Below are 19213 nucleotides of genomic sequence, written 5' to 3'. Positions count from 1 at the left end.
ATCTGTTTACACCTGAAAACTAAATACAAGTGTTAAAACAAAATATAAAAAGTGTTTACAAATAATATTATTTTAAATTAAATTGTACTTAATAAACGCTTTACGATATCATTACACAATTGTTTGTCTTTCTTTGAACCGAATGTTAAAGTACGAAAGAAAAACTTTCCCCGGGCACATAATATTGTCATAGTGTTACTCCGTTGGGTAATTTTCATTAGGTACACAATGATGTGTAATTTTCTGTACTGTACTAATTAAATGACGGTTTAAGTACATGGAAACCGTTTGATTTAATATATAGTTGAAAATTCTTTGGTACCTTCAAATGTATAATGTTTTATAACTAAGGTCTGCTAAAAACATTTTTAATATAAACATTATTGTATGGTAAAAGCGTCTTGGACAACCATTCTATTGTTAGATTCCATTTTTTCAGGCCGTGAGTATTTATTAATGTTACATATTATGCGGAAATTCTAGATCAAGTTGTGGGATTTTACTTCGGTTATATCATATTGACTGTGTTAGGGTTATTGCAGAAGTTTGGTAAAATCGTTATGTCTGAGCATACATGTTTCGCACACGGTAATTAATACAAAGCTTATGAACATTACTATTATATTCTCGTGCAGTGTTTCTATAGTAAATTAAGTACAATCGGTACTCTCAAAACTTATTTTTGTAATTGAATTCTTTGTTTGTTTACTTGTATAATAGTACTTACTTATTTAGTAATTATCTCCGAGTTATGTTTTTGACTTTTGTGAGTGATTTTTGCTCTAGGTAATAGTATTGATTGTGATTTTGTTATTTCTGAACAAAAAAAAAAATATATATATATATATATATATATTTCTGTTTCTTTATATCATATTTTTACATCCAGTTATTCAATGATGAATAACTGATGTTGTTATATTTCAAATTTTGCACGTATATACACGTTATTATTGTCAATTTATAAATGAGTATTTTTTTTACAAAATCAGCGTAAACGCTTAAACGTTTTCATTTTGAATGAATGATTTGTTGAAGTATTATATTATATCTGTATTATTCACTTTGTAAATATAGTCCTAGTTGACTTATTTATTTAATTATTAAACTGATATTGATTAGTTTATCAATAAGCTACTATATTTATTAACAAATTTCCAAACCAATATGATTACTAACGAAAACTTAAAAAAAAAATATTCATTTTAATTGTAGAAAAAACTCTTTAATATATTATAGAATTAGATAAATGTTTAGTTAAGTGCCCGTTTACAATGTCTGTATGAAATTTAACTGTATTGTTAATAATTTAGACGTAATTATGTCATCTATAGTGAGAGTAACATCGATTAAAATTTAATATAAATGGAACATTTATATTTTATGCGCTCCCTTATTATTCAATAATAAATTCACATCTCTGGTACAATATACTAATATTTATTAAATCATTCTTTATTAAACTTGAATTGCTAGTTGAGTTTATTTTTTAATGCATCCATAATGATTTTTCATGAACAAATGGTTTTTAAATTGAATTTTTTGAAATGGGATTTATCGTGTCATGTCATAAAAATATCTTTAATTTTGGATCATTAATTATTAATGTTAAATAGAACGTTAAGCAATTAATTTTAAAGCAAATAAAAAAGTATATTCATTTTTTAACAAGCGGTATTTCACTTAAAACTTGTTTTTAATAAGTATATGGTTAAATGTTTATGTTAACGAATTATTTAAAAGTCAATGTAGTTTGTGGTCATAGAATAAGTGAAATCGATTCGTTTAGATTATCTTTTGTTCAATGTTTACTTATATGAGCGTAATAATTTACTTTTTAAAGACGTCTATCTATTTAAAATAAAAACAAAAAAATTAAGTAGAAAAAGTTTCTCCTTAATTATTATCAAATTTACCATGATATAATTGAAACTTACTTATTAAACATTTGTGTAATCACATATTTTTATTAAAACTATCTACGAACTAATAATCAATATTTACCTGTTTAATTATGAAAAATTATTATTGAATTTTTGTTTTATTATTAATTGAATATATTATTTTCCAGGCTTACAGAAGAAAAGTTTCAATTGATAAACGTAAGTTATTTTATATTATTTCAATAGCTATTTTTATGATAAAATAATATTAGAGCTCATACTAAAATTAGTTTTTAATTACTTTATGTTCTTTATATCATTCAAAATACTAATTGTATAGTTATTTCTTATAAATTAAACTAACAAACTTTAATTAATTATCCGTAAAATGTCAAAAATATAATTTACACCTACACTTTAAAGTTATTGATATTAAACAAATCGTAAACAAAACTGCAAAATTTAAAAATAAAATCAATTATATACTTTTAATTAAAAAGTATGTTATTATGCACAGCTCAAACTGTTTTCTTAATTTTTGGTATAAATATATCTAATGTTAAATCTTATACAATAAACACAAATACTAAAGGCTGAACTTATATGAAATTTCATCAAATTTTTAATCATGAAACAAAGAAAAATATATGGTTTTTAATCATTCAGATTGTTACAAATTCAAATAAATCGTCCCTGTTACACAAGGTAATTCTTTTCAATTTCATTTTATTTTTTCATAAAGCAGAAAGAAGAATGTAATAACAATTGAAATTTCAGTTTGTCATCACTTGGCGTGAAAAACTTCATATGTGCAAAATATATCTGTTACTAAATTGAGTTTTTGTCTTTGAATTTTTCATTTAAATTATTTTATTATTAGGAGTGTTTATGAGGTAATTAGGTAGTCAATTCTAATTAATGTTGAGTTATTTATCGTTATTAACTTATCAACATATTTTATAGTCGAATAATATACATATATCATATACTTAACTTGTATCATATTAAAATAAATATATGTTTATATTTATAATGATCATTCGCACTAAAATATTAATTCGATTAAGCTTAGTTGAAAAATAGCTCGACCTATTCTTGAATTAGTCTTAATCGAATTAATTAGTCAAGTAAGCGATATACTTTTGGTAAACTCCATTTAAACCGTGTAATTAATGGCTGTTTGATGAATACCCGGCTATGATTTATCGTTCAAACGATTAGTCACAAAAAATCGGTAGCACGACCGGAATTAAGTACCGCAACTGATTTTTTTCTCTAAGCGAATATAATTTAAGTTCGGTTCAATTTTGTCAGTTTCATTCGATGTATGCATTGATCTTATATTTTATTTTGTGTTATAAATATTCATATATTGATAATAATTTCACGATTTTTGACTTCGTTTTTTTCAAAATTAAAAATAAAATTCTCTTATTAGTCAATATTTAAATGTTGACTTAAACTTTACATCGGCAAAATATTATTTGATAAACCTATTTTCATCATCATTTTATTCTTTACATAAATAATTTACTTCTACAATAATCAAATATATATATTTTCCATGAAAGCCACGAGTATTACTTTCCAAATAACGGAAATTATTGAATGATGAACATTTATACACTTGTATAAATATTTATTAGTTAAAAACATCAGTCAGAGAAATACAATTAATATTGCTCATATATAATTGCATCACGTTTTTCAACTATTTGGTATTCCCAATGTTAATCCTGGACACACTATGAATTGGCGTGTCATCAACAGTTGTACAAAAACTTTTTAAACAGCGAATCCGTTCTTCGTGTGTTTGTGAAATAATGAAACATTAAGTTCTATTAGATAATTCTCAACTCAACTCGAACAACTTAATGTAGGTTTCCCTCATAAAGAATTGTTTACTGTTGTTATCTGTGTCTGCAATGCGTACTTAAAAATGTATTGTAGTCCTTTCTCCGGCTAATACAGTTCACTGTCTGTCCAGTCGTATAAGACCTTTGACTTGTTATATCACTATCATAATTGTGTAGGCGTTAGACCGAATACAAAAATTACACATTTTTTTAACGGCATTACATCAATTATACTTAACGATTCGTTGGGTTGTGACAAGCTTGTCGGATCATAATTAATAATTCACAATGTATGATACAACAGTATTAGTATTAGTAGTATTATTATAAGATTAGATGTGTTTTAGACTGACTGATCTACAAACGATTATTAAATTGTGTTCTTACTTCCATATATTTTTTAACCGAGTGAGAATATTTAATATATACTCACATAAATCAAAATTAAAACGTGCCATACAACCTTTAAATGTATTTCCCAGCAGAAATCACTTAACTAATAATGTATAAATAAAGTTTAAACCTTATAAGTGTTGGCTTATATTTTACTATAGCTAAAGTTGTAAAAAAAAAGTAATGTAAGTCTTAAAAGCTTTCAATAGATTTTCTTTATTACTTACAAGTTTTTTATGCTTAAATTTATTTGCTTTCATTTAAATGAAAGTGTATATTTAGTCGAAGTTTATAATAAAAAGCCATCATAGAAAACGTTAACGTAGAGTTATTTGTAAGTATGTGTGGGCTACTCAATTTTGCAGATCATTGTACTAAGTATGCAGTAAGGAGGATCTTCTACTTCATCATGACTCTTTATTTTATAGCGTCGTGTTTCCGTCTAACCCAAAATCAAATAAAATTATTTAAGATCAAATAAACAATTTTTATTTCTAATTACTTGTAGATTTTACATAATTTTTAAACTTAATGTAAAAATTAAAAGGTTTTGGTTTTATATTTACTATTTCTTCGAATAAAAATGTTTATAGCAAGTTGTGTGTTGTGACTCTTTTGTTATAACTATGTTATTTGAATTATCTTTTATCAGCTTATTTTATAATCTGTTAGTCTATATTTAAATATTTCACTATTGTATCTATCAAATAAAAAAAACTATGAAAACCAAGTTAAAAGATACAAATATTTCTTGCATGACTAATTTCATGTATACTTTCCACCATAGTAGATACATACTGTAAGTATGTAATATATAGAGTTTAAGTCTAAAATCGATATTATAATTTTAAATCTAATATCACGCCTTATTATTTATCTTTTTTCTCTAAATAATAAATTAATTTGTTACATATTTAACATGTATGTCTATGAAGACTTAATTATTTAAACGTTTTAATTTTGTGCTCTTAGTATTTTATAATGAATAGTCAAAACTCTATTCGTGGTATTTGCTGTATATGCTGTTCTAAATTTATTTTTTGACTTGGTTATTTTTTTTGGTACATTTGTAGGTATTTTTTAAGTTCCAAATATTTCAATACGACCAGTGAATAAATAATCTTTTTAGTTATCATTGTACTTTAGAATGTTTTGCTACACGCGTATCTTTTAAAATTTTTAAAACATAAAAAATATTTCACATTACATATTTGAAAATTACGTAAGCATCGTATAATTTTACTACTTATTATATTGAATAATTATAAGAATTCTTATTTAAATCTACACAATGCTACTTGAAATCTAAATATTTATATGTTAATTTGCTTAACAAAAGTCTAAGGATTACAAATGTTTTACTTGAGTTACCGTGTGGTATATTTGAATAAAAAATCATTTCTGATATAGTACTGTATGAAATATATGTTCGGTATTACTGAGCGAGACTAACGGAAACGAATTATTCAAATTTCGTTTTTACGTCGGTGAGAAAATAAATAGTCTGTAAGAAAAAACCAAACTGTAATAGTGTTACTGAAGAACTTTATATCAGTGGAACTTAATTTATGAAATAAATCAAAAGGACTAACCATCTTAGACGAACGTGTCCCTCAACTAAAATAAAAGTCGGTGCTCCAAATATTGTTACAGGTGTCTGTTGTTATACAAAGTCTAATAAAATACCACGTTTCTGTGCTCTGGGAATTCAAAAAATGACAATGACAGTAGCAGTGCTGTTTTTTTTTTTTTAACCAACACATCAGAAATTCACGAGAGTGTTTATTAAGTCACCTACGGCGCTCAGAAAAGGTCGACCGCCATTAACTTTCGATAAACTACCCGGCGGTTATTGTTTCCTCCGTCTCTGTGCATGGCCCGTATTGTATCCGGAAGTGCTCTCATAACAATAATAAGAACAGCATCATTAATGTATACATATCTATGGCGTGTACTAAGCCAGCGAAAACAGGTCCTATCACGTAACTGGATCACGACCGTTCTGCAGCGATTGTGTCTGTTCTGCGGCGACCGTTGCTCGTTTAAATAATAATAGCACACATGCCACCTCGTGTAATTATATTATATAACGAGTTGTCATCGTCATGTTTTAGAAACAGAGCGTTTTCTAGTAGTTGCCCAAATTGACAAGTGAAATACTGTTCTGCCAATCGAGTGGGCAACGATCGATATCGTTTTACGGCAAGTGCTAACTGTGCATGTGAGAAATAGCTACGACGGAGGCGTTCAATAAAAAAACGAAAGTGGTACTGAAAGTGGGTATTTTTTTAAATGGAGTCCATTTGGAAGCGAAGTCTAGAATGAAAATTAATTATAGCTACGTCGCTATGGACTTCATTTGTAAAAATCTAGTCACGTTCTGTCCTTTTAGCTTTTTCTACGCCAAAAGATATAAATGTTAAGAGATTTAAAAAAAATAAACTTTAGTAAACATTTAGACCGACAAAATGTAAATCTCTTTATGAAATTTACTTTTTGGATTAGGATGTTTACATACAACTGTTTATACAAAAAACTAGCGTGGAACGGCACATTATCGAAATAAAAACAATTATATAATAAAAACGACGTATATTTGTTTTTTACTACACTTATTATTTCTTTATATCAATATATAATAGAACAAGGAAAAAAACGCTTTTCTGGGAATATCAATATATTTTTTTTTGAGTTTAAAAACGTGATTATATTCGCGCTCTCCTTAAAACAAAACCTTTATTAATGCCACATGAAATTATTTAATTATTGAAACTAAAAAAACAACGATTAATATTGATGCAATAATTTTGAATTAACATTTTTGACAGTACACGCGACATATGTGCATACTTTTGCTGTGTATTGTTTAGTCAGGATCTTTGGCGCATTGTATTCATTAAAATTAATAACTCTTTTTTCGAGTTTTTTTAATGAATTTATTATGTATAGATTTAAAAAATGTATTATTTTGTTTCAAAAACGCAGTGATTTATAATGATGATGATCATTAACCTTTACATAACTACTAGTTTAACGAAGGTATGGTTGGGTTTCCTAAACCGTGACAGGTTTGTGTTAGAGATTTGAGGATAACTAGAAAACGCGTATCATAAACTATGATAGTTTGAAAAGGAAAACACCAAATCGCCAGTTTCATTCACTCGCTTTATCTTATACCTATCACCAAGTTTGTTCATATGTTTTGTTTGACTTAAGAGTTATACTTTTATCAATCGACAAGTCAAGCTTGAAATCCCAAGTGCAAAGAAATACAATAATTCCATTTCAGTAATACCAAGCACGTCTTGTGTTAACCATTTTTCCGATAAAACTGAACTTATGACAAAAGAGTCAGATTTGAAGTTGAACTAATTTTTATTTTAATAGTTGTTATTATCAAGATAGTGAATATAGTTTTAGTTAATCAAATTAAGTTATTTTTTTTATGACACAAAATTTACTAAATTTCCAATAATTCGATTGAAAATTGTGAATACATGTCTCCGTTATATGTATTGTATTTTTTTAAGTAAAAATATTTTTTTTATTTCTCGTTGTCTTATAGTCTATATTTTTCCGATGTCCGGAATAACAAGTTGAATAAAGCTAATGTTAATTGAATTTTATAGACTTTTATATGAATAATGTCATTTATCTACTATTTAAGTTAAATGTTTTCTAATATCAACAACAGCTCATTCAACTGCTAAAATGTGTTTCTAAGATATATGTTATGCTAAAATGTTAATTATTTATTCATCATTAATCATGTTTAACGTCTAAAAGCTATTGCTTGTTCCAGAGAGGACAGAAAAACTTACAGCCCAACGGAACCGAACCTACTCATGACGCATTACCGACTGAGCTAGGCCGTTTAGTATTAGTTTTGATCATTTTTTTATCGAACGCAGAAACGGAAATTTCTATTTGTTTTTCACTGGTATTTACAATCTGTTAATACTTAATCAATTAGTATGTGCGCAGACAATATTAACTCTATGAGTATTTGAAGGACGCTAGTTACTCATTGGTACAACTTCTATTATATGACGTTAATTCGATAGAAGTTAATCAATTTTACTAGCTAATTAATCGCCGAAATAAAGTGAAGAACATCTAAATTTCTTACCGTTTACTCGATAATTATTGAGAAAATTAATATTGAAATCTTCGGTATTGCGTGTTTTACTGAGAAATATACTCAATGAGAACAAATTAATTGACTTTCTAGATATTTTGTGAACACACGGCAGTTATTGTTTAAAATTAGTAACAATAGAAAATATTAATACTATGCGAAAAATTAAACAACTAATTGTCATTGTTGACAATTTGGGTTGTAATTTTGATGATTTCATATTTACGAAAGTATTGAAAATTTCATTGTTAAACTCCCAAGGATTATAAATTTCAAGAGTTTAATAAGGACAGTTCCCCATAAAATTATTACAGTTTTTATTATCCGCGTAAGTAATATCCATGTTTTTTTTAATTTCGTGAAAAAAATCAGTTATACTTTTGAAACACATCAATCAGGATTTTGTGGTAGTAGTCATAGTTTAATGGACAAATTTTATGAAAATTGTACACAATATTTTACTTCACATACCACTCAAACTAAATACTATAATACACTTTGTATTGNTAAATGTCAATGGACAAATTTTATGAAAATTGTACACAATATTTTACTTCACATACCACTCAAACTAAATACTATAATACACTTTGTATTGATAATTTTGTATTTTTACAAATAAACGAATGTAGCGAATAGGTATTTTGATAAAAAAAACTACATGTTGTTGTTCTGTGTGATTTATTATGTTAGGAAAATTTTCTATAACAAAATGTATGAATAAAGTCTGTTATTTTATTTTTTACTGTGTATTATTATTGAAATTGTTCTGTATAAACTACAAAGATTCGCGTTGTTTTATAGCAATGTACTACATGAGATAGCATAGTAATAGCAAATCCTTCCAGAAGATTTATTTAGATATGCTACAGGCAAAGGCGTAAAGCATTTGAGTAAATGTATTTGAATAAAAGTATTCAAATACTTTCATTGGTATTGAATAGTATTTTTAANCATAGTAATAGCAAATCCTTCCAGAAGATTTATTTAGATATGCTACAGGTTTAGTAAAAACTACTGTGTCAGAATTATAATTTATTTTTAACCTAATTTCATTAATTTAATTTTGCAAAAAGTAATATACTTGTTATGAAATTTTAACTGGTAAGTGTAGAAGAATGTTTGAATTAGTTAACAATGTATAAATTTGAGGACATGGCTCGTTATTAATTAAATTTTACAAAGAATTATGGCGAATGACTTTTGACGACATCGGCATTTAATTTATAAATTCCATTTTTGGGAGTAAGTTGTTTGAGCTTTACTCAATATCACAAGTTGTTTCTTACTCAAAGGAAAATTTACAGCGAAGAGATTGTTTTCTCATTTTTGTTATTTAAATATAATTTTCTCGTGCTTTTCGAATTAAATTTTCACTGAATCGATGTTTTAATCACCTGAAACCACTATAATTTAATTTACATTATCTTTAATATGTCATGCTTGTTCAGTTTTAAGTTTATTTATATTTATAGTAGAACGCAATGCGAATACACTATATTCAAAATTCCTCGGGCTACATCAATTTAATTGGTGTAATCCCACCTAACGGTAAAAAAAAAAAAAATTCGAATTAAAAAGAAAATTGAAAAAATTTAATCTCGCTAAAAAGAAATATTTTTCGTTGATATTTTTCCTTCATCAATGACTGAATTTTCGAATAAATTGATAAAAATCTAGCTGATAACGTGTTCAGGATAACTTAAGAAAATGCATAATTGCATAGAATTCCTAACCTTAATTGCAAACAAAGTGTAGAACTTATAGAAAATATATCTACTCACTGTTACACTACAGATGTTTTATCACTTTCTTTGGACTTGTTCGATAAAACTGTGAATTTCTCCAACACGCGCGTGTAGTGTAATTGTAACCACATGTTGTAATCGCTAACCTAATTTTTGTTACGCTAAATGCATAATTAGCGCACATTTAAATGTGGTTTTAGCAATTCACTAATAGTGAACAATGTGAATTGCGCTAAACCGTCTGATCGTACGATCGATGAAATTCAAATTTGCGTTAAAAATTAAATAGAATTTTCCGTACGAATTATTCAGTTTGTTTTTGCGAAGAGGAATTTGAATTATTCGCGTTGGGTGTTTGTTTGTTGCATACTCAGAAAAGGGACGGCACTGGCACGAGTCGTGCGAATTCCGTAAAATATTGAAAGTAAAACGTGCGGACGTTATTTTGTACGATTGAAATTTCAATATCAATAAACTCAAATTGACGACATTTAACGCGCCGCAGATTTCGCCGAGACGCTTTTTTTGCTCTTACGACATTTACCATAACTGCGATAAAAAAAACTGCATTACGAGTAGACCATATGCGCTTCAAAATTATATAAACGCATATCATGTTATTATGAAAATCGTGAGATGATCTAGTAATGATTTTCTCTGTATCGATACGTGTTGGCCAACCGATGGACATTAGAAAGTATTCGAGTAATTAACAGTGTAAGGATATCGGTGTCGGGTTCCTTTAGCCGTAGGCCCGTTACATTATAATGCAGTGATTAAAACGTGATTACATTGTTTGAACAGTTTAATTATGCTTTTTAGTTTATCATGACAAAAATATATTTTATTAAATACTTGCAACTGCTTTGTGATTTTCAGAATACTATTTTACCGGAAGCCGTGAGGTTTTGGGAGCAGGCGCTAATGGTCCGAAAAACCGAAAATGTTATTCGACTGAACAGGTAAATTATTTTGTAATATTACCATCAGAGTATTAAGTTGATAATTCAAATACATTTTCCTAATTATTTATTTTACAGTTTATGAACCGTCTAGTGCTTTTTTTTTGTTCAGAGTATTTAAATATTGCGTTATCTATTTTATCTAAACTCTTCCGGTATACACTTTTTAAACATACTTATATTTCCATTTTTGATGATGAAAATATTACTTTTAGAATAGCCATAAAATATAATTTCGTGTTTCCATGCTATTTTTAAATGTGCAATTAGTAGTCTTGAACTAACCCGATATGGTAATTTTAATGCAATGTTATTTTAACTCGCTCTGTGGCACAGTTTTTAATTTATAACCTTTCAAATGGTCCATTTTGCTTACATTGTCTGTACAAAATTAATGCAATTAGAATAACATGTGCGCTATCGTTTACATAACAAATCAAACGATTTTTTTTTTGAAAACATGAGTTTAACGTCTTGTGCAATGAAACATTCGATTGCTTATACCGATTAGGAGGAGTTCGAAACAATAATAATTAGCGATAATTGCTATTACAACAGTTATTAAAATGCTCATGGCTGCGATATGAGTACAATGTATTTACGATTAAATACTATTGTTGAAAAATTGAATAAACCGCGTCTCACGTGGGTAAAAAGCACGATTTTCATTTACACTCGGTTATTTATACGATGTCTATTTGTTAACATGCAAATTTTTATATCGCACTGTAATCCATCCGATCAAAAAAGTTGTCTTCTTAAAAAAAAACTAGATGTGTTTTAAGCAACCGAAATTCGTTCAATACAAAACAATTTTTAAATGTGCCGGCGCTAGTTTGATTTTCGTATAACGTTTAATTGCCTTGGGTATTTTTACTTTCATTTTTATTACAAATTTCAATCAACAGTATGAAAAAGTAAAAAAAAAAAAATGTTAACCGAGAGTTGAATTGTGAACCGACGCAACATCTGATGTTGTTGACTACACACGACCAACCTTTTGACATTTGTTTTTATTGAAAAATTATTTTCGCGAAAATTAATTATGTTCTGTTCGTTATCAGTCAATCGATAATGTTTATCTGGCGCACTGAAATTGTTTAGTTTAGTATAATTAGATTTTCAAACACGTTTACTAGCCCTGTTTGTGTGCATTACAGGAAATGTTTAAACAATCAAGTGTTTTACCGCAAAGGCGATCCGCATCCCTATTGTAAAAACGCGTGCGAAGACAGAACGATGTGCGGTGAAGTTCAAGTGCCCGAGGAACACTTGGAGGTATGCATTTTTTTATCTAAAATCACCATAATTCATTTACGTCGAAACTCGGACGAAATATTAGCTTTTGTGAAAAGTTTTCCGATTATAATCGAGAAATACATTTCGTATAACGAAATCGACCCAATCCGTTTTTTACTGTACGCGCAGAGTAATTATTACACGAAAAGTCGAGTTGTCGTAATAACTCGATGTTTATGCGCTTAGAGCGGCGGTCGGTGTACATTCGGAATTCAAAAACAAGATTGTTTCTAAAGAAATTTAATCATTCCTTAGGCCTGTAAAACTTGCAATGCTTCCGGCATGGATTGTGGCACCGGGACGTCTCAATCAGGAGCGGGCATCGAAGGGGCTGATTTCGTATTCTATGTCAGTGCGATGGAAACCGAAAGATGTCACAAAGGTCTGACGGTCGCCTACGCCGCTCATTGTCAACAGGAATCGTCACTGGATCGACCCATTGCCGGACACGCTAATCTTTGTCCCGAAAGTATCAGCACAAAGCCCCAGGAACTCGAAGTTCTCCTGTCCACCGTCAAACACGAAATACTGCACGCCCTCGGATTCTCCGTCAGTCTCTTTGCATTTTATCGTGACGTCAACGGCTATCCGCTTACCCCCAGAGAGGACAACGGCAAACCGCGACTCAACGAAAAGTAAGTGAAATGTGTTTATTTAAGTTTGTTTGTCTGTCGTGATTTCATCGAAAATTACTCGGTGAAAAATTCGACAGGAAATAATTTGTGGCCTAAAGTTTGATTGGCTAAAATTCAATTCACCGTAAAGTTGCTTGGTAAATTTAAAAACGTGTTCCGTGCCTATTCCGTCAATTTTTTTATGTTATTTATATCGAATGATTTTGTAATTGCTAACAGTGAATACGTACTGTTTTTATTAAAGGTAATAAATTCGATAAAATTTAACAACCCACAAAGTTATCATTTTAAATCAAGTTTTCACTTGTTAATTCTTTCTTAATTAAAAACCAACAAATTAAAACTTTCATTATTAATTTGGTAGTTAAATAGAATAAAATGTTTAATGTAATATTGATGTTAATATTTCAATAGCAAAGTTTACTGTCTGGTGAGTGCCAAAAGTATAATTTAAACTGTAATATATCAAAAGGATCTTGCAAATTGTTGTCGGGTTTGTTTGATTACTTAAATGCGGCACACAGAAGAATGTAATCGAGTAACTTTAGAGTAACACAGGAGCCTTATATTTTATCGCAGAGTCCCCTAGTTGCGTTTTTTGTGTCCCGCAGTTTGCAGTTGACTAAAGAATTTTCGGCTGATATTATATATAATTAACACCTATAACTGAGTAGTTTGTAATTGTTGATGGAAATAAGTTCTTGCTCAACTGTTAATTCATTCGTTCATCTACGTGGTTATAATTAAGAATATATTGTCAAAACATTTTTTAATATTCGCATTTAGTGTTGGATAATAATGGTAATATAACTTTTTGAGCACTTCTTTTTTTTTTTTTTTTTTTTCCAATAATATTATATTAAAATTACAAATTTTTTTCTTAATAAGATATTGTTATCGGTAATACACCAAACTACAAAGAGTCAATTATAATTTAGTTATAAGCGTCGATTAATTAAATTTACAAATCTTGATTTGATTATTAGAACTAATGGAAATGGCTTTTTTTAAATGTTATCGATGTTGAAATTATAGTTATTGAAGTCAACACATTTTTTATCGTAATATTGATTTCAATAGGCTCAGTTAGAATAATTGTTATGATTAAACGTTCTCGTGGACATTTGTTCATTTTTAATGTAATTATTATCTTTAAAGTGAACTCTACTTGTATCTGGATATTTAATTGATTTTATTGAGATAACTAAAATTCTTTATATTATGAAGCCTGTTTATGATTCTTTAAATAATTTTAGTGTAAAATCAAACTGACATGTTTTCAATAAAAATCTTGGCTAAAGAAAAATTATTTTCATAAAATAATAATTCACACACTTGAAAATTATTCGATAATAACAAAAGGCCTACTTTTGAATTAAAATTTGATATTATGATTTACTCGTTTGAAATGTAATTTTTGTTATTCGTCTGACGTTAGTTTATTTATTATATTATTTTATAAGTTTTTTTTTTATTAACATTAAAAAACACTGTTTACTATTACTTTAATAATACCCTTGTTCCTAGTGTTTGTTTTAAAGCTAAAATTGCGTAAAATTAAATACTATTCGATTACACAACACATAAACATTTTGTCGAGCAAATGTCAATAAATATTAATGTCTTGGCGAGCAATACTTATAAATAAAAGATATTTTAAGTATAAATCATCAATGTTATTTCAAAATATCTCTTAAAACCACTTTTCAACGGACTATCGTAAAAAAAATGTCCGAGGGTATCACAGTACGAGTTGGCCTTGTTAATTAAGAGGAGTCAACATCAATTTATTTCTTTCTACACGCGAGTTGTATTTAAATACGAGCGGCTAGGGAATTTTCCGACTTACCGGTTGGGCTTAGTCTGTTACTGTTTTTATGTATTTTATGTTTTTCCATTGAATAATATTAATATTTTATTTGTAGACTGCAAGCTAGACAATGGAGTGATAAAGTGATTAAGACTATCGTGAGACGTAACTGGACTGTTCACGGCGGGGTGGTTGATAAAGAAGTGCAAATGATGGTGACACCGAGAGTAGTCGAAGAAGTCCGTAAACATTTTAACTGTTCATTCCTAGAAGGTGCTGAACTAGAAGATCAAGGAGAAGATGGCACTGCTTTAACTCACTGGGAAAAAAGAATATTTGAGGTGTTTTAATTATTTTCTTTGTTAATGTGGACTATTAGAGATTTCACATTAACATATAGATTTTTTTTAAGTTTTACGACTTGTGCTACATGTCACCGATTGGTTTCTATCCTTCTAAAGGGTGATCAGTATATCACAAACTACTCATTTTTAGTAACAAAATATTTTTCTCAAGAAAATTCATTAAGTTATTCAGTCTAATAAGTCTTAAACAAAAAAAAACTTTCTTCTATTATTATTTGATTTTCGAATGTTTATTTATTTATTACGTACGTCGAAGTTGAAAAATATTATATTAACCTTTGATTCCCAGTTGAGGATATAATATTCAAAAGGATCACTGATTATGTTATTATTTGTATTTCAATATTTAATCTGCTATTCTGTTTTTTTTATTTTTTAAAATCTAAACGTGTTGAATTTCTTTAATATCAAACTAACATAACAAAATAATATTTTACATGTTATCAACAAAAATACAGGAATTAAATTTGACCCTTGAGCTTTTTTTTAATCCTCCCATGGCTATACGCTAGAATGCTTGGCGTCCAAATAAAAAAAAATGACCTCTTTTGACAGTTTCGTAGTTTGACTTTTAACTTTTATTTTATCATTCATTTTTTGAGAACAGCTTTTATGTTTTTTTTTTTAATTAACTAAAGAAATTATTATTTTTTTCTCATAGAACGAAGCAATGACAGGAACTCACACCCAAAATCCGGTATACTCTAGGTTAACCTTAGCACTGATGGAAGACACGGGCTGGTATAAGGCCAATTACTCTCTTGCTCAAGATCTGAGTTGGGGTAAAAACTTAGGATGTGACTTCGTTACAAAAAGCTGTAAGCAATGGATGGACATAAAACGCGCTAAAGGGCAATCGATTCATCCGTTTTGTAACAAAGTGAAGAGAGATCCTTTGGAAACCGAATGCACTGATGATCGGAGTTCGGTTGCCCTGTGTAATCTAGTCGAACATGTGCAGCCTTTACCGAATTTCTATCAGGTATAACTTAAATTCAAATGAGATTCAAGAGTAAAAATAGTTATTTATTTAATTTTACATAAAAAAAAAAAAGAAATTAACTCAATTTTGATTTAGACTAAAAATTGGAGCGCGAACTGTAAAATAGTGTTTAAAGTACAATATATCTGTGGTTTACATGTACTTATTAACTTGTTCAACCGAGTGTAGAAATTAACTCATGTGCGAGATGTTAAGATACGTTTCTGACCAACATATTTTTTGTAGTTAAACCTATACGTTCCTCTGCAATTAACTGGACGCTTAACATTGAATGGTTTTTTTTTAATATATATATTTTTTTCATTAATTTATCAATGTCTAAAAATTATTACTTTTTTTTTTATAGAATAATTGAACCTTTTAAATATGTGCAATGAAATTTTCTTAAAATGTGAGATTGATATTTTTTCTATAAAGTTAAATACCATATAGCATAATTAATAGTAACATAAATAAATATTTACCTCAAATGATTATAATCAATTCATATATAATTATAATAAAATGTATATGTTTTTACATAATTTTTTAAAATTTGGAAATATTGAAGTAGAATACTGATTTTTTTTAAAAGTTTTGTAATCAAATATTAGAGTATCGTCTATATTTAGGAATTCTGCTGTATTCAAATTATAATTTTAATATAATTAATGTGTCGCATTTAAAAAAAGATTATTAATTATAATTTTTTCATTATAATATCTCTGTAATTCAACTTTTTTTTTAATATTAAATTAATGCCATCAAATGTTATTATATTTTCTTTAATATATCCGTTAATTATTCTTTTTTATGGCTCTTTGAACATAAAAATTCTATTATTACTTTATTCATGTTCTGATACGACTTATGCTTCATTTGTGACAGTTATAATGCCTATATTCAATGCCCTTTATTATTTTACAGTTATTAAAATATTTTAATTAAAAGCTTTTAAATAAATTGTTCTCATTGCCTTATAAAAAATTTTTCTGTGAAACTAATTTATGAGAATAATTAAAATTTTTACTTTTACTAATTTAAAATACACTTTTTGAATTGTTTAACTTATTTTTGTTTTACAGAATTTCGATTCCATTCCACACGTTACTCCTGGCCGCGAAGCTTATTATGGTGGTTCTGTTAGTTTAGCTGATTATTGTCCATATATTCAAGAGTTCATATGGAGATCAAAGAGCGTTGTTATTAGAGGCTCCCACTGTCAGTATCCGGAAAATAATCCCCGTAAGTAATTAATTATTTCACTTACGATAATTTGTAAAATTAACTCACATTAACTGGTAACGAATGGATTTAATTAAACAAATTTACTATACATAGACCCAGATAAAAATTTTGCCTTAGAAGTGTATGGAGAAAATTCTAAGTGCTTCGATCACACAAATCAGATGTGGGAGGAACAAACTTGCAAACAAGTCAGACAGTGGCAACATTGGGGTTCAGGTTGTTACGAGTATACATGCCAGAACGGGAGACTTCATATTACTGTAAGTATAGTTTTTGAATTTCAAACATAATATCGTGAAACTAAATTTATGTTGGACATAAGCAGGTATGAAATTTAACTAAATAGCCTATTTAGTTAAATAGGCTATTTAAAATATAAATTTAATATATTGCCCTATTTTAAATAGGGCAATATATGTCTCTTCGTATCTTATTATTTTTTTTATTGTCAATATGTATTTAATCTATTTCGGATAGGTTAAATTGAAATTTGGAGAGCTTATACATTACTTCATATCCTTATATATTCGACATAATAATAATATTCTAAATACAATAAGAATAAATGGTGAACTTAAGTTTTACTAGTTTAGTTATGATAAACTCACTTTTATATCTGTAACAATACCCAGAACAGTTATAGCGTCTACATACAAAAAAAGCTATTTTTATATTCACTTTTGGATAAAAATAAGTTTAATGATTATAGAAATGTCTAATTTTTTAGATAAACGCATACATTTATGCTACATTTACTATTTTTATTTTTTACTATTCAATCTAAAATAATGAGATAATTGTTTCACCGGTTATAATAAAAATCGTGAATATTATTTATATTCAAGTGTTAATAATTTGTGTAGTCTGTATTTATTTAAAAAAAATTCAACCCTTAAAATATTTTTAGGTTTCTAATCATACATATACTTGCTACTTTCCCGGACAAGAGCTCACAGTCCGATTAGTAGCCAATGGATGGTTACATAAAGGCGTGATAGTTTGTCCGGCTTGCGAAGAGCTGTGTGACGAGACTAAGTTCACTATACCCGGTGATAAGTGCAAGCTCCCATCGGAAGTACCTGTAACCGCAACATACCATCGTGATCAGTTAGCTTGTGGTGGTGCTACCGATACGAAGCCATCCTTGATCTTCTATGTTCTATTTTTAGCTGTACTGCTACCACTGATCTCTACGATAACTATGTGAATATTATGGTTCCCCTAGTGAATTTTCGAATTGTTTTTTACATGTGTATGTTTTTTTTTTTATTGATTACTCCTACTATGCTAAGCACTCATTTGTTTTTTGTGACGATGAGGAGTATAGGAATCATTTTTTCGTTAAAGTGGTTGAAGCATTTTTCAACTGCTGTAAGTTTGTGAGCATCGGGTTCATATTATGAAATATGTAAATTTTCTTATTATTAAGCGAAACGTGTTTTTCTTTTTAATTTATTGTGTAAAAATTATTAATAATTAAAATTCTCATTTTCAAAATGAAATTTGTAGAACAAAAATATTTTAAATACATTTTTCTTTATGTATCTTATCTTTAAATTACCATATTTTGTGTGTAATTTGAACAGTTAACGTGAAAACAATATTCATAATAATTTTAATTAAGACAGATCTTACTTTGCTTTTTTGATTTATTTCACAAACATTCCTTTTTATCATTTTTTGAACAGAATTTTTTTATACGATTTGTGTGGCTTTATTTAATTTTATAGAGTGATTTTATTTATATGACTGAAAATAAATTATAATCCCTCACGTCGTCATACGCGCTACTGTGTATATTTACTGTGATAGCTATACGATTCCATTTTAAAATATAATTTTTTTTGTTTACTTGCTCATTTATCATTTGTGAATTTCGAGTGATATATGTCTA

The 19213-nt window shown here is 28.0% G+C and overlaps 1 protein-coding gene across 1 annotated transcript in view; it reads left to right on the top strand.

The window, feature by feature from the left end:
• LOC126908601 (leishmanolysin-like peptidase) overlaps positions 1–18641 on the top strand; it is a 39658-nt gene extending 21017 nt beyond the window's left edge. The window contains exons 3-11 of the mRNA XM_050690829.1: positions 2072–2102; positions 10898–10980; positions 12141–12258; positions 12535–12914; positions 14840–15065; positions 15751–16071; positions 17157–17316; positions 17413–17579; positions 18227–18641. Of these exons, the coding sequence (XP_050546786.1) occupies positions 2072–2102; positions 10898–10980; positions 12141–12258; positions 12535–12914; positions 14840–15065; positions 15751–16071; positions 17157–17316; positions 17413–17579; positions 18227–18526 (1786 nt within the window). The 3' untranslated portion in view covers positions 18527–18641. The remainder of the gene's footprint in view (positions 1–2071; positions 2103–10897; positions 10981–12140; positions 12259–12534; positions 12915–14839; positions 15066–15750; positions 16072–17156; positions 17317–17412; positions 17580–18226) is intronic.
• Positions 18642–19213: the final 572 nt, after the last annotated feature.

This window comes from Daktulosphaira vitifoliae, unplaced genomic scaffold, assembly GCF_025091365.1.
Source record: "Daktulosphaira vitifoliae isolate Bord-2020 unplaced genomic scaffold, ASM2509136v1 Scaffold_5, whole genome shotgun sequence".
Lineage (NCBI taxonomy): Eukaryota > Metazoa > Arthropoda > Insecta > Hemiptera > Phylloxeridae > Daktulosphaira > Daktulosphaira vitifoliae.
Note: the sequence above shows the minus strand (reverse complement) of the source record. Positions and strands in the feature narration are given on the sequence as shown.